The sequence below is a fragment of the Urocitellus parryii genome, chromosome 9 (genome assembly GCF_045843805.1).
Source record: "Urocitellus parryii isolate mUroPar1 chromosome 9, mUroPar1.hap1, whole genome shotgun sequence".
Classification (NCBI taxonomy): domain Eukaryota; kingdom Metazoa; phylum Chordata; class Mammalia; order Rodentia; family Sciuridae; genus Urocitellus; species Urocitellus parryii.
This window is the reverse complement of record NC_135539.1, coordinates 59998455-60015182: the sequence shown is the minus strand read 5'-3', so window position 1 is coordinate 60015182 and position 16728 is coordinate 59998455. Positions and strand designations below refer to the sequence as shown.

The window sequence follows — 16728 nt, the reverse complement described above, 5'->3', positions numbered from 1 at the left end:
CACGTGTTTTCTTTCATATGTGGAAGCTAGAGAAAAAAAAAAGGAAAGAAAAAGGTTGGAGGGAATATCTCATGAAAAATAAAGGGAGACCAATAGAGTAAAGATCTACTCCCTCCCAAGGAGAAGGATGAGGAGAGAATAAGAGGAAATACTGGGGAATGATAATAACCAAATTATATTGTTATATCATGCACATGAACAAATATGCAAAAACAAATCCCACCAATATATGTAATATTTATACCAATAAGAAATATACCAGAAAAAAAGGGTCCCTATGTAACCCTTGTTAAACCATGTACAGGGCCCTATTACTTTCAACTTGACCTTAGGAAGAGGAAAGTGCCCCATCAATTATTCCTGAGCCTCCTCTTTATCTAAATTATGTCCCTTGATTATCTCATCAATTTCCATGGCTTTAAATACCACCCACTTGCCCATGACAAATATATGCTTTCTCTTTTCCTGAGCTCGGAACTTGTAAACCTGTTTGACATCTCTGCCTGGATTTCAGAGGCAATTCAAACTTAGCCTGTCTGAAACAGAACACAAGTCCTCCTCCCTACCCATTCCAATCCATCATCCAACCCTGTCTGATTTACTGCCAAAAGTCATCCTCTGCTACGTTCATCCACTATCATCCTTCATCTGAAATATTTCCTATCTTGCTTCCTGTTAGCTAGTACTTCTCTTCTTGCCTGCCCACATTATGTCCATATTTTAAAATATAAAACACATCTTATCACTGCCCTGCTTAAAATATACAGTGCTGGGGGACAGGAAATGGGGAATTATTGTTTCATGGCCATAGAGCTTCCATTTTGCAAGATGAAAACAGTTTTGTGGACGGATGGTGGTGATGGCACACAACAATGTCAGTTTTTAACACCAAGAAAGGAAAATTAAGAAATGGTCAAATGAACTAAACAGAAACTTCTCAAAAGAAGAAATACAAACAGTGAGGAAATGACTAAATGAAAAAAAAAAATATTCAACACCTTTATCAGTTTAGTAAATTCAAATCAAGTCAAAACTATACTAAGATTTCATCTCACTGCAGTTAGAATGAAATGGCACTGAATAGTACACAAAAAATGGGCAAGGTTCTAAGTTTTATATCATGTGTATTATATGACTACCTTGCTCAGAAATATATGATTCTTTTTTTTACCTAACTCATTAAGTCAACCTTACCTAAGACCACAATCTGATCTTATTCTCCAACACATAATAACATTCCCTGTCTATACTACATTTAAAAAGCTCATACTACCTGCCAAGTACTGTAGAAAAGCATGCCACACACACCACCCAAACCCCAAAATTCTCCTAGTGATGATGAAACTGATGTCAAAGGTTTAAATAATTTGCCCCAGTTCCAACATCAGGAAGTGAAAGAAGAGTTCTAATCTAGGTCTTTTGGACTGCAAAATTCAATAGGTTAACCACTCTGAAGCACTGACCAGCTCTCTATCTTCTCCTTTCTAAGCAAGTTGCTCTCTCCTACCCCTTAAAAATTTTTATGTAGTCCTCATAGTCATCCCTTTCCTCTGGAATATTCCCCAGCTTCTGCTTTGCCAAGTTTAGCTCAAATCTTGCCTGGTGAGACTTCTTCTGTCTCCTCTAAAGCACAGCACTCTTCTAGTAAACCTAAATCCACACACCCCGTGTACAGGAAACCTGCTGGATGCAAGGCCCTGGTGGGTGCTAACAGGGGTGGGACTGAGGGTGAGGCAGAAAGAATGAGTTGAATAAGAAGACACCTCCCCAACTGTTAGCGTTAAGTTGTGATGACTCTATTCTCTGGACTAATAAAGGACTTGTAGAGGGAGGTCACATAAAAGGCAGTAATTTATTGTACAGTGCTTTAAATCACCTTAATTTATCAGGTGTAATTGTGTAGTCTCCACCATGGATTACAACATCCCTGAGGAAGGATGCAATGCCAAAGGGAGTCAGGTATTCTCCTACAGTAGCCTGGGAATAGCACTAGCTAGAATGAAGAGTGTGTAGGAGGAGTCTGAACAAGTAAGCAGGTAGATGGTTTTGAAGGCCCAGCTAAGTCCTAGGATATAGTGAGGGCATCAGGTATGTATGTGGCTAGTACACATGATGTCAGCTTGTAGACAGGACTGCCACGCTGTCAGAGGCTACTCAGCAAACACTTACTTAAAAAGGGATTAAGTGAATAGGAAGTGGAAAGTGGAAAGAAATTCAAATAGGTAAATTTATAGCTTTTTAAACAAACCCTTGGGGTGGACCTAGTGGATCACTATGAACATGAAGGATTTCACAGGGATTCTCCAGCAAAGATGTTTAGTAACGACTCCCCAAGGAGACCAAGAAGATATATCATCCATCACAAAATCAAGTGGGACTGCTACCTTATCAGGTAGTCATAGGGTAGCCATTATTTTGTCGTAACACAGTGGAACATGTTGGTAGTGACACTGGCACAAACACATATGCTCAGCTGCCAGTCAACTGAAAGCATAGCAATACAATTATGTACCATATAAAACACTCAATGATGATAGTAAACTACTGTTACTGGCTTTTGTATTTTCTATACTATACTTTTGTTGTTATTTTAGAGAGTACATTCCTACTTATTAAAAATGTTTCTGGGACAGTTATGGTGGACAGAGAAATGATGAGAAGATACCTAATGAGTACGGGGTACAGTTGGATAGAAGGAATCATTTTTTATGTTCTGTAGAACAGTAGGATAACCAGGGTTGACAACGATTATCTTAATATTTCAAATGAGCTAGGAGAGAAGAATTTGGATATTTCCAACTGGAAGAAACAATAAATGTCTGAGGAGATAAAAATGCCAATGACCCTGAATTTATCATTACATAATGTGTATATGTTTTGAAATGTCACACTATATCCTGCATATATTATAATTACTCTTGTCAATTAAAAATCAAAACATATTTTTAAAACAAAGAAAACAGTTTAAAATTAATTTTAAAGGTTTTCCATAAAAGAATATGCCCTGTTATGCCAAAAGTAGCCTCATACATCTTATGGCTATTGATTGCATCAAGAAGCATGTTTCTCAGAACCTATCTATCGTTAAACATATATGATTGTACTGCCCCATCAACAAGCTCTAGGAGTAAATAAGGGGAAGAGGCAAGAACACCAGTTGATGAAGGTTGCCAGACCCTAGAATTAATCAACAAAATGCTTTTTATGTTTTCTTGAATGAAAACAATCAGGACAAATAGTCCAACATTGGATCTGAATACACAAAAATTTGGGAAACGATGCCAGAAAGTAAAATATATGGTGAACCCAGAAAGAAAGGTCCAATTGGGATAAAGTAGACAGTAATGGGGAATAGGAAGGTGATGCAAGAGAGAGGAGACAGAAATTATGGGATATGGGGACATTGCATATGGCGGGGAGAGAAAAGAAAAAGTATACTCTTGTTGATTTATGGGATATGGTAGGAGAAAAGAAGAGAAAAACTACAGTCAAGTGTGACTACGTTATTGATACTGAGTGTGTGAGAAGGTGACAGATCCACAGGAGTGTTCTGGAAGGAAGTAACTATTAAGCACCAGTGTTTGGTTAATGGTATTTTACCAATGATTGATCTCTCAAGGTGCTAAAAAGAATAGGCTCTGCTTCTTGCAGATTAGCTAGTCTGGGCAGCAGTGCACAGCTGTTACTGATATGTTGTGTCTCTTCTGTGTGTGTTGCTGCAGACAGCCAGGTGCTCCTGAGACCAGGCTTTGGACACACAGCAGTCTCATCTCAACTCTTCCTTGGCTGTATGATTTTTAACTCCGGTGCTTCAATTTCCTCATTTATAAAAAATGGGGACTATAGTTCTTAAATGGAAGGGTTAGGGACTTAACTAAAAAGAATCCAAAGTGTTTAGAATTATGCTTAATACATAGAAAATGTTCAATAAATATGTGCTCTTATTTTACTATGAGTATACCTACTACCACACTATTACCACTACCCAACACACAGCAGCAAACTCTCCTCAAACATTAAGGATTCAAGCAAGGTAAAATGTAACCTAAAATATAGGGGTCTTTGAAACTTGAAACCATCCAGGATTCCTGACATGTTACAGTCTAAAGTAGTTGCACTCTGAAGGACCCAAGGGAATTCCCGAGATATAGGTCTGAATCCACAGACAGTCTGGGAATCTCCATGAACCCTCCATTCTCCTTCTCCCAAGGTGCTTTCTCAGTGGAGAGCTGCTCTAGTTTCAGGTTAGCCTTGTAGCTCACTAGTTTTGCATATTTATTGGTATTCCAGGAAAAGACTCCCTCGTTGATTGCAATATGCACTTTGGTATTTGGAGATATATCTTTTCTTTACTCCTCCCAGTATCTCCCTAGCCCATTATGAATTATTGCAGGCAACCCTAAAAAGGAATAATAGTTTTAAAAGAATGAGGAAGTGTTAATAAGTAAAGGAAAGAGCACGGCATTACAGTTCAGGTTCAATTGTTGATTTAGTGTATGTTGTGCTCTGTGAGATTGTTTCCTCCCTTATAAAATGGGAATTAGTCCAATTGGTCAACTTTACAACACTGTCATGCAGGTTAAGTGAGAAATTGAAACATAAAGGCAACGTGTAAATGCAAAATACTTGATAAGATATTAATTATATCACTATATTGGCACTCATTATTCTCAAAACATAGAGATAGAAAATATTCTCCAAATTCAAGGAATATCACTGATAGCATATAATTGTCTTCAGTTTATCATCACTTTTATTGTTTATCAGGATCACTCCAAGGGCTAAACAAAACCATGTTTAAATAACAATAATAAATTCAGCCTAGGGTAATAACACTTACATTCATAGAGTACTTACTACCTGTTAGGCACTGTGCTAAAGTCTTATGCAGTTTTTTTAAAAAAACATGTCTTCCCATGAACAAAACGGACAATTTAATTTCTTTGATTGTCCCTGTTTTGTTCATGGGAAGACAAAAGTTCAAAGAACTTACATAACTCACACAAGCTCTCAAAGTCAATGTCAAAGCTGGGATTTGAACCTAGCTCTGCTCTTTCATAGCTGTATTCCTGGGACAGACTCTACTAGCCTCAAGGTGTGCATGGTGTCAATATGAACCTTCATGGAGGCTCCCAAATACTCTCATCAACATTAAATTTGTGCATATTAAGGATCCATGAAATTTCAAATACACAACTATTGGCCTAATTATTCTTCAAAAATAATTCATACTTTCAATCCCTACTTTCTACAGAGAAATAAGATTTGTATCATCATCATTTAGCAATTAAGATTTGACACGTCATATATATTAACATGCATAATATCCAAATGCAAGACTTTGGGAATTATATATAAATAACAATGGAATATCCATCTTTGGGAGAAATGTATCCTAATGATATTAAGAGAGCTGCAATTTCTTAAAATATTCTTGGCATTAAAAATCAGAATGAATAAGAGATTCAAGATGGCAGATTAGAGGAAGATTCCATTCCTAGTTGCTCCAGAGCTGGGGATTCAAGTAGTGGGAGTACTTCTTCTCAGGGGAGTGGATGAGAGAAGAATTCACTGAAATGCAATATTGGATCATCAGAGATTTTGAGAGACCCACAAATGGGGGGGGGCATTGAACACCCAAACTGGTGATGGCAGTGGCAGCAGTGCCATTTTACCAGAAGGGAGGCAATCTCATACACACACACACACACACACACACACACACACACACACAGAAAACACAATGGACAAATTTGGTATAGAAAATCCTATACAGAAAAATAGTTTGAATTTAGTTGCATAGTAAACAGTTATTTGAAAAGTATTCTTTGTTTCTCAACTGGCATGTGGAGAGCTGAAGACAATAACTATCTTGTAGCTGTAGGATCCAGGAGATCATAGCAAATATTGCCATTCTGTCCCAGAAGCACCTGCTATGTAGCTAGGGTGCACCTAGCAGATCGTATCTGATGGAATTCAAGTCAGAGATATGGAAGGAAGTGCAACTCACTTTTCCTTTGAGTCTGGTGGCTCACATGACCTTATTGAAAAGGGTCAGGAAGCTGTACAGGATTATGTAATTGTATTTGGGGACTCAGTTTGCAAAGTCCAAATTCATGAATAGCAAAGTGGGTGAGACCTGTGAAGAGGTTAGCTCCCCTGCCCTGAGAAGAATTCTCAAGCGGTCTCTGAGATGCAGACACCCAGCAGAAATCACTAACTGCACAACATTAAGGGTATTTTGATCTAACCTTACCAGAGAAGATACCACCTGACAAAGTCCCAAAGGCCTGATTAGAGCTGAGCCCCAGCCACTGGAACATCCATTTAGAATTCTGCCCCAGCCCCACCCTGGAAATGCTATCAATTTGGTTTGTCCAGACAAAAGTCCAATCAACAATTTTTCCCATTCTATTTACCTTACACTGGGATGAAAGGAAGCTGAAAGCCATTCGGGTCAACTTCAGTTTTAGGCCACTCCAGCTGGCACCTCAGTGACACTCAACACAAAAAAAGAAAGGGTTTAACAACGCCCAACCCTTGTTCTCCATAAGGGGTACATGGCACAAGAAGACACAGAAGGAAGGGCTAGGACATCTCAGTGGTGGAGTGCTTGTCTAACATGTGTGAGGCCATGGTTTCCAGCACACATGCACACACACACACACACACACACACACACACACACACACAAACACACACAAACATACACACATACAAGAGAATGAAGGGCAGTAAACGTCCCTCATTGTCTACAGTATTGGCCATTTCAGTGATCTAATTTTTCTTATTTCCCTTTTTGGCTTTCTTTTAATTTATTTTTTAAATTTTATTATTTGTATACTTATTTATTTGGTGTCCTTGATGCTCTGATTGGTTCATAGATATACATATACATGCATAAATATTCCTTTTTTCGTCTTTATCATTTTTAATGTTTTTTAAAATTTTTTGTTTGTCTTCTGGGGGTTAGGATTTTTTTTATTTTGGTTTTCTTTCATATATTTTTGTTTGATTCTCTTTCTCTCTTTTCTTCTCCCTATAATACTCAAGTTTTCTTGTTCTCTCTTTTTTACTTTTAAATTTTTTTAATTTTTAAAATTTATATATGGCAGTAGAATGCATTACAATTCTTATTACAAATATAGAGCACAATTTTTCATACCTCTGGTTGTATACATAGTATATTCACACCAATTCGTGTCTTCATACATGTACTTCGGATAGTAATGATCATCACATGCCACCACCATTAATTACCCCATGCCCCCTTCCTTTCTCTCCTACCCCTCTGCCCTAGCTAGAGTTCATCTATTCCTCCCATATCCTCTTTCTTTCTTTTTTTTTTGTTTTGCAAATTTTTTTATTTTACTTTTTTTGTTTTAATTAGTTATACATGACAGTAGAATGCATTTATGTACTTTGATGTATTATACATAGATGGAATATAATTTCATTTTTCTGAGTGTACATTTTGCAGAACCATATTGGTCATGTAATCATTTATACACACACACACACACACACACACACACAATAATAATGTTTGTTTCATTCTACTATCTTTCCTATCTCCACATCCCTTCCTCTCCCCTCCCATCACTGTCCTCTACCTAATCTAACACTATTCTTTCCTAGTGCACCCCACCTTATTGTGAATTAGTATCTGCATATTAGGGAAAACATTCTGCTTTTGGTTTTGTGGGATTGGCTTATTTTGCTTATTCTCCAACCCCAACCATTTACTGGCAAATGCCATAATTTCACTGTTCTTTAAAGCTGAGTAATATTCCATTGAGTATATAATACCACATTTTCTTTATTCATTCCTCTACTGAGGGACACCTAGGTTGGTTCTATAGTTTAGCTATTGTGAATTGAGCTGTTATAAACATTGATGTGATTGTATTACTGTAGTATGCTGATCTTAAGTCTTTGGGGTATAAACCAAGGAGTTGGAGCTGAGTCAAATGGTGGTTCCATTCCCAGTTTTCTGAGGAATCTCCATAGTGGTTGCACCAATTTGCAGTCGCACCAGCAATGTATGAGTGTACCTTTTTCGCCACATCCTCGCCAACATTTATTGTTGCCTGTGTTCTTGATGACTGCCATTCTGACAGGAGTGAGATGAAATCTTTGTAGTTTTGATTTGCTTTTCTCTAATTGCTAGAGATGTTGAACACTTTTTTATATATTTGTTGATCAATTGTATTTCTTCTTCTGTGAAGGCCATTTATTGATTGGGTTATTTGGGGTTTTTGGTGTTAAGTTTTTTAAATTCTCTGGATATCCTAGAGATTAATGCTTTATCGAAGGTGCATGTGGTAAAGATTTTCTCCCAATCTATAGGCTCTCTGTTCACATTATTAATTGTTTCCTTTGCTGAGAAGAAGCTTTTTAATTTGAATCCATCCCATTTATTGATTCTTGATTTTATTTCTTGTGCTTTAGGAGTCTTGTTAAGGAAGTCAGATCCTAGGCTGACATGGTGAAGATTTGGGCCTATTTTTCCTTCTATTAAGCACAAGGTCTCTGTTCTAGTGTCTAAGTCTTTGACCCACTTTGAGTTGATTTAAACTCTAGCCAGAGCAATTAGACAAAACAAAGAAATTAAAGGGATACAAATGGGTAAAGAAGAACTCAAACTATAACTGTTTGCTGATGATATGATTCTATATCTAAAAGATCTAAATTATTCCACCAGAAAACTTCTAGAACTAATAAATGAATTCAGCAAAGTATCAGGATATAAAATCAACACCCACAAATCAAATGCGTTCCTATACATCAATGATAAATCCACTGAAAGAGAAATTAGGAAAACTACCTCACTCACAGTAGCCTCAAAAAATATAAAATACCTAGGAATCAATCTTACAAAAGAGGTGAAAGATCTCTACAATGAAAACTACAGAACACAAAAGAAATGAAGAAAATCTCAGAAGATGGAAAGATCTCCCATGCTCCTGGATAGGCAGAATTAATAGTGTCAAAATGGCCATACTACCAAAAGCATTATACAGATTTAATGCAATTCCTATTAAAATCCCAATGACATTCTCCATAGAAATAGAAAAAGCAATCATAAAATTTATTTGGAAAAATAAAAGACCCAGAAAAGCTAAAGCAATCCCTAGCAAGAAAAGTGAAGCAGGAGGCATCACAATACCAGACCTTAAACTATACTACAGAGTTATAATAACAAAAATGGCATGGTATTGGCACCAAAATAGACTTATAGACCAATGGTTCAGAATAGAGGACACTGAGACACACCCACATAAATATGGTTATCTCATACTAGACAAGGGTGCCAAAAACATTCACTGGAGAAAAGATAGCCTATTCAACAAATGGCGCTGGGAAACTGGAAATCCATATGTAGCAAAATGAAATTAAACTTCTATCTCTCACCCTGCTCAAAAATCAACGTATCCTCTTTCTTTACAGCCATCACTTGCTATGTCTTTTCTGCTTGCTCTGTGTTCACATTTGAGCATTCTAATTTTTCTTTTACCTTTCTGTTACATTTTCTTTTCTCTCTATTTTTCTTTATTTGGGGGGGAGGGATATAGGAGGGAAGTTACTGGGGATTTAACACAAGGGTGCTTTACCACTGAGTTACATCCCCAGCCCATTTTTAATTTCTTTTATTTTGAGACAGGTCTCACTAAGTTGCTTAGGGCCTTGTTATGTCACTGACATTGGCCTTGAATTTGTGATCCTCCTACCTCAGCTTCCCAAGTCAATGGCATTACAGGCATACATCACCACACCTGGTAAATTTTATTTTACCCTAATAAACTGTATTTTTACCAACTTTTAGAATTTGTATGTTTTATATCATTCTTTCCCCCACTATTTAGGTAATTGCTGTTAGTACTATAAATGGTGTGGTTGACACCTGCTGTGTACTTTAATGCCAAATCTAGTTCAGACCTATTTACTATTGCTGTTAACAATTGTTGACCCCAACACTCCTTTTTCATGGCAATTAGTGTTGTAGATTCATAGCAAGCACTCAGTGTTTAAGGTTGTATATTGTTTACTACTCTTGTCCCTATTGTTTGTTCTCCCTTTTCTGTGAGAGGCTGGGAATCCACTGGGAGACTATGAGTTCACAGGGCAGAAATTCTGCTGTTGAGCTAAATTCAGCCAAAAGACAGGGACCCTTGCTCCACACACATACTAATCACATTCAAATTTTAACAATATCTTTTCGTATTTTTTAATTTGTTTTAGTTAGTTACACATGACAGTACAATGGCCTTGACATATCATACACTTGACAATATTTTAATATAACAAATAGGGGAAAGAAAAAGCCCAAATCAGTGATCAGGCCACAAGAAGAAATGGTTAGGGGTTGGGACTCAAGTTGCACTTGTTGTTATCCATTTATACTAGAAACTAAAAGAATTCATGACAATAAAGTGGGTTCCAGAGAAAATACTTGAAGTATTACTACACAGAGAAGAACTCAGTTTAAAAACTAACTCCAATGCTCACAAATGAAAGAATTTTATTTAAAAAATAGCCAAGCAAATGATTAACAGGACCAAATGAAACATTAGAAATAAATCCAGACAGCAGGAATTAACAAACATCTCTATAATAACAGTGAGTAGTATCAACTCTCCAATTAAAGACATATAGAGGATGAATGGATTAGAAAACATTATTTTTAATAATACCCAACTATGTGCCATTTCCAAGAGACCAGCCTTACTTGCAAAGTCAGCCACAGGCTGAAAGGGAAAGGATGGAAATTGATATGACATGCAAATGGAGCCTAAAAACAAGCAGGAGCAGTTGCTCTCATAGCTGACAAAGCAGACTTCAAGCCAAAATCAATCAGAGGAGACAAAGAATGTCACTTCATACTGGTAAAAGGAGCAATATAGCAAAAAGTTATGATTGATAATAAGCATTTATGCTCCAAATGTCAATGCATCTATACATAAAACAGACACTACTCTATGCAAAGACTCAGAGACTAGTACATGATACTGGGTTATTTCAACATACTTCTCTTGCCAATAGATTGGTCGGTCATTCAGTCAGTAAAAATTATTCAGACCTAAAAAATATTATAATTCAAATGGACTTAATAGATATCTACAGAGCTTTTTATCTAACAAGAGCTAAATTCACTTCCTTATCAACTGCTTGTGAAACCTGCTCCAAAACAGACCATATTTTTAGGCAACAAAGCAACTCAACAAATACAAAAATGTCTATATAATTCCTTGTATCTTATTTGATCATAATGAGATGAAATTAAAAATCAGTACCAAATAAACTATTTAAATGCATAGAGATTGAATGATTCACTTGAGAATGATACGTGAGAGATGGAAGTCTGGGAAGAAATTTAAAAACTCTTAGAATCAAATTAGAACAGCGATACAACACCAGAATCTCTGGGACACTATGAAGGCAGTCCTAAGAAGAAAGGGGTTTTTTCTTGGGTTTTTGTTGTTGTCGTTGTTTGTTTGTTTGTTTTGTACCAGTGACTGAATCCAGAGGTGTTTCAACACTAAATCAGATCCCCACACCTTTTTTTGTTTTTCTTTTTTAGGTTTGAGACAGGGTCTTATTAAGATGCTGAGGCTGGTCTCCAACTTGCAATTCTCCTGTCTCAGCTTCTCAAGGCACTGGGATTACAGGCATGTACCACTGTGCCCAGTCTAAGAAGGAAGCTTATAGTTACAAGTGCCTATATAAGAAAATTGGAAAGATCCCAGATAAACAGCTTAGAGATGCATCTCAAGACCCTTGAAAAATAAGAACAAAAATATTCCAACACCAATAGAAAGAAGGGAATAATTAAGATCAGTGTAGAAATCAATGAAATAGAGGATAAAAATTAATACAATGGATTAATAAAACAAAGACTTGTTTCCTTGAAAAGAAATAATATTGATAAACTCCTAGCCAAACAAACCCAAAGAGCAAGAGAAAAGACTCAAATTAATAGAATAAGGGATGAAAAGAGATAAATCACCACAAATATCAAAGATATCTAGAGGATCATTAGGGATATTTAAAAATTTACACTGTAAAAAAATTTGAAACCTAGAAGAAATGGATACATTTTTCTAGATGCATATGAACTGCCAACATTGAATCAGGAGAATATAGAAAACCTAGAAATCCTAAACAGACCAATAACAAGCAGTGAGATTGAGCAGTAAGTTTTTCAAAAGCCTCCAAAAAAAAGAAAAAAGAAAAGCTCAAAACCAAATGAATTCTCAGCTGAATTGTGAGTCCTTTAAAGAAGAATTAATGCAAATTCTCCTCATAGTATTCCACAAAATAGAAGTGGAGCATTCACAATTTCATTCTATGAAGTCAGAATCACACTAATACCAAAATCAGGTAAGTACACATCAAGGAAAGAAAACAACAGATCGATATCACTGTTGAACTTAGATGCAAAAATCCTTAATATAAATATTAGCAAATCATATTCAACAAGATTATACACCATGACAAAGTTGGTTTCATTCCATGGTTGCAAGGACAGTTACCATATGCAAATCAATAAATATAATTCACCACAGAAACAGAATTAAGGACAAAAATCACACAGTCATCTCAATAGATGCAGGGTAAACTTTTGATAAAATTTAGCACTTACTCACAAAACAAAACAAAACACTGAAGAAACTTGGGATAGACAGAACTTACCTCAATGTTGTAAAAGTTATATACAACAAACCCAAAGCCAACATCACAGCAAATGGGGGAAAACTGAAAGCATATCTTTAAAAGAACAAGGCTAGGTTGTCCACTCTGACCATGCATGCTCAATACAGTACTAGAAGTTTTAGCCAAAGAAGTTGGAAACAAGAGAAGAAGATGAAATGAATAAAAATTGAGGCAAGATAGATTCAGGACTCATATCAGGCCCCACCTCTCCTCAATTAGCAAAGCTGATGTGAGCCTTTTCATCCTGCACCATTGCTTTTACTGGAGGAGCTAACTTCCATAAAATATCAACAAAAAATTGGGTTTTTTTTTAATTGCCCAATCATCTAAAGGAGCATGTGCAGAGATACCCAAGTTTGACTTATGATAACCTAGAAGGGAAAATCCCCTACTGTACTACCCATATATATTATTTGCAGCTCATACACCTAATGTAAAGCCTGGAAGAAGCTTTTGGTGGTTGTGCAATAAGAATTATGGGTAAGGCACAAGAATCTGTCAGTTACTTGTTGTTTAGTTTAAATCCCTTCTGGAAAAAATCTTGCCAAAGGCAAACAAAGAACACAGAAGTGCATATAAGCCCAAAGCTCTCTGATGAGTGGGCAGATGTGTTTGTGATGCTACCATGGCAAGGCTGCAGCACATCTTCCTCCAATAAATTCTCTTTACTGCTTTTGTTTATCTTGAACTCTCATGCCCCACACATCAACCATCTTCTAAAGGTCCCATGACAAAAATGGGGTTAAAAAAAAAAGTCAAATTTTCACTGCTTGCTGACTATATGATCCTATGCTTAGAAGATCCAAAAAAGCTCCATGAGAAGAAATCTAGAACTAATAAATTCAACAAAGTAGCAATTCACAAAATCAACAAACAAGAATCAATAGCTTATCGATATACCAACAATGAATCTGCTGAGAAAGAAATCAGGAAAACAATACCATTCACAATACCCACCCACCCCCCAAAAAATGAAATATTCAGGAATAAATCCAACCAAGGAGGTGAAAGACCTTTATAAAAAAAACTATAGAACACTGAAGAAAGAAACTGAAGAAGACATAAGAAGATGGAAAGATCTCCCACCACATACAAATATTAAATTCTCTCTCTCTCTCTCTCTCTCTCTTTAAAAAAAAAAGATTTAATTGTTGTCACAAAGCAAGATATTCTAGAACAGGAGGAATACCTGAACCAGGATGTTAAAAATGAAATCTGTATAGACACCAGAATACAACATGCACTAGAAACCAAGGACTACCCTCCTCCTCACTCTCAATTGCCTTAAGTGATTGGAACCTTGACCTTCAAAGAGATAGTTTAGGGTAGTGGTTAGAAGTATCAATTATACAGTCAGACAGATCTAGGGCCAAAGTCTTCCATTCACTGGTTGGCTGACTTTGAGAAAGTTGCTTAATCTCTCTAATCAACAGTTTTCTCTTGGGGATAATAATGGTAAAGTCATTAAGATAGCAGTTTCATGAGGTGACATACTCATATGAGGTGGTATCGAGTGAAATGAAGTCCATATATAATGCTCTCAGAACATAATAAATTATCCATAAAGAAGCAATTAAAGCTTAATAATAATAATGATAATGGTAATAATATCAAATGACATAGGAAATGCCTAAGTGACATTCAGAACATAGAATCCTAGAGACTTTGGTGGGGGGGCAGGGTACCAGGAATTAAACTCAGGGGCACTCGACTACTGAGCCACATCCCCAGCTCTATTTTGTATTATATTTAGAGACAGGGTCTCACTGAGTTGCTTAGCATCTTGCTTTTGCAGAGGCTGGCTTTGAACTCACTGTCCTCATGCCTCAGCCTCCTGAGCCACTAGGATTACAGGCCTGCACCACTGCACCCGGCTAAGTCCTAGAGATTTGAGCCAACATGAAGAAAAAAACAAAAACAAACCCAAGAGCTTTTCTTGGACTATAGTGGACCAGCTTCCTGTTGGTTTACTCTTGCTGTCATTTGGAACGTCCATCATTCCCTCACAATTTCTGGTCCAACCAAGAATCTTATAGTGTCAAAAAAAAAAAAAAAAAAAAAACTCCTATAGGTTATGACAGGTGGAGGCCCAAGCTAGCTCTTTGCTACCCACCGGAGACCCTGGAGCTCTGGCCAAGGTTGGAAAGGCCTACACCTCACTCATGTCAGCAATAGCCACAAATGAAAGCAAATAGTTTATTTTGGGAAAATCCTTAAGAGCTCTATTCTTGCAGAACTGAAAGTCCTCTGACAGTGTTCAGGGGAGCCACACCCGCTCTCCATATTTAAAGAGCACTTCTTGAACTCCACCCACACTTCACCTCTCCCTTCCAACATTCCCCTAAAGATATTTCTAGCTAGATCGCTCTATCAATTATCTCTACATTTATGCCCTTGCTCGTGTTCAATTTCCAGCTCCTCACTCTACAAGTGTGTTTTCCGTTTTTTGACTTTAAAAGACCAGTAAGAAAATTTAAATCAGAGAAAATTTTAAAAACCCCAGGTAGGTAAGAATCATATCTGAAGATCTGAAAGAAAAAGTCTACCAGGATCAGGGATGATTCATTCTCAATACCTTTCAGTAGATCAGTTCAGCCTTTAGCAAAACTGTTAGTTAAACCAACATTAAATCTTGGTTTATTTAAAATATTTCTGTATTGTTATTGAAGTACTTTTTCCGTAAAAGGATAATAGAATTTATCAACATAGTAAAGTGGCTTTTTTTTTTAATCTAAAAGAACTAGTTGCTTATAGTATCTCAGTTACTTAATGGTCCAGTTACACCTTAGATCTAAAAAAAAATGGAATGTAAAACATTTAAAACAGACATTATTTTCAGTTTTACACCAAAGCAAAGTTCTACACCATAATCTCATGATTATTAGTTGTATAACTTAATGCTGAGAACTGCATGCAATTTAATGGGCAGAGACATAAAGGTGCAATGTTTGCAACTTAGGATGTCATGGACTCAAGCTAACACCACACATATGACACATATAATTTTTGTCACTTAGAAAATTCATCATGAAAAAGTAGAAGATACAACAGTATCAGAACACTTACAGAAACAGTGATCATACCTTTACCATAATCTCACTTTGTCCATACACACCAGTGCTAGGCTCTCATCCTTCTTCATGGTACATTGGAAAATACATGTGAAGTCTCGCAGGGATTCCCTGCCAAAGAATTGTTTTACTTACCATCCTATGATTTTTTTGTAAAGATGACGTTTCTTGTGCAAGATAACTTTTATGGGGACCCAAATCAGTAGAGTCACTGAAGCCACATAAGCAATAGAACAGGAAACGATCAGCCAATAATGTGTTGGCTCAGACGCATTCCTGGTCCTCTGATAGGCGGTGGCAAACTGCTCCATAACCACCAGTGTGGGGACCGAGAAAGCAGCAAACTCCAGCAGCTCAAAAACGATGAGCTTAATCAGTTTTCCAGAAGCCATCCCGAGGAGAAGCAAGCTGCCAGGGATCCACTGCTCCCCCTTTGACCGTGAGCAGCATATGGACACACAGATACTGAATGAGGATCAAGTTCCTTGTACTCGAATCACTAACCAGTGACTTTATTCTTTTATTGACCCTCATATGGTTCAATGATCTTCTAACTTAACAACCACAGTCTCTTAAAGACACAGGACCATTATGGGAGTGATCACTAAACGTATTTGCACATCTATTGTTAGAAATCGAATGAACTCTAAATCCTGTCTTGAAACCCTGGTAAAAGCAGAGTTTTGTTTCCATGTAGTGTTTATTGCTAATTTTAGCACAAAAACTCCTATAATATGCAAACCTTGTTAAGTAAAACCAGGAAGTAATGTCATTTTAGAATTTAAAAGAAAGATGTAACAGAGAAAGAGGAGATACTCAGACTCTGAATCTTCATCTTAGAGAACTGCCCCTCACTTTTTTTTTCGAAGAGTTTAAAAAGGGAGTTTGGGTTCATTTTGTCAACTTCCTGACCAAGATGTTTCCCGATACTTATTTTCATGCA

At 36.8% G+C, this 16728-nt stretch overlaps 1 protein-coding gene across 1 annotated transcript in view; it reads right to left on the bottom strand.

The window, feature by feature from the left end:
- Tmem236 (transmembrane protein 236) overlaps positions 1-16177 on the bottom strand; it is a 45032-nt gene extending 28855 nt beyond the window's left edge. The window contains exon 1 of the mRNA XM_026407754.2: positions 15921-16177. Within this exon, the coding sequence (XP_026263539.2) occupies positions 15921-16177 (257 nt within the window). The remainder of the gene's footprint in view (positions 1-15920) is intronic.
- Between the last annotated feature and the right edge of the window lie 551 nt (positions 16178-16728).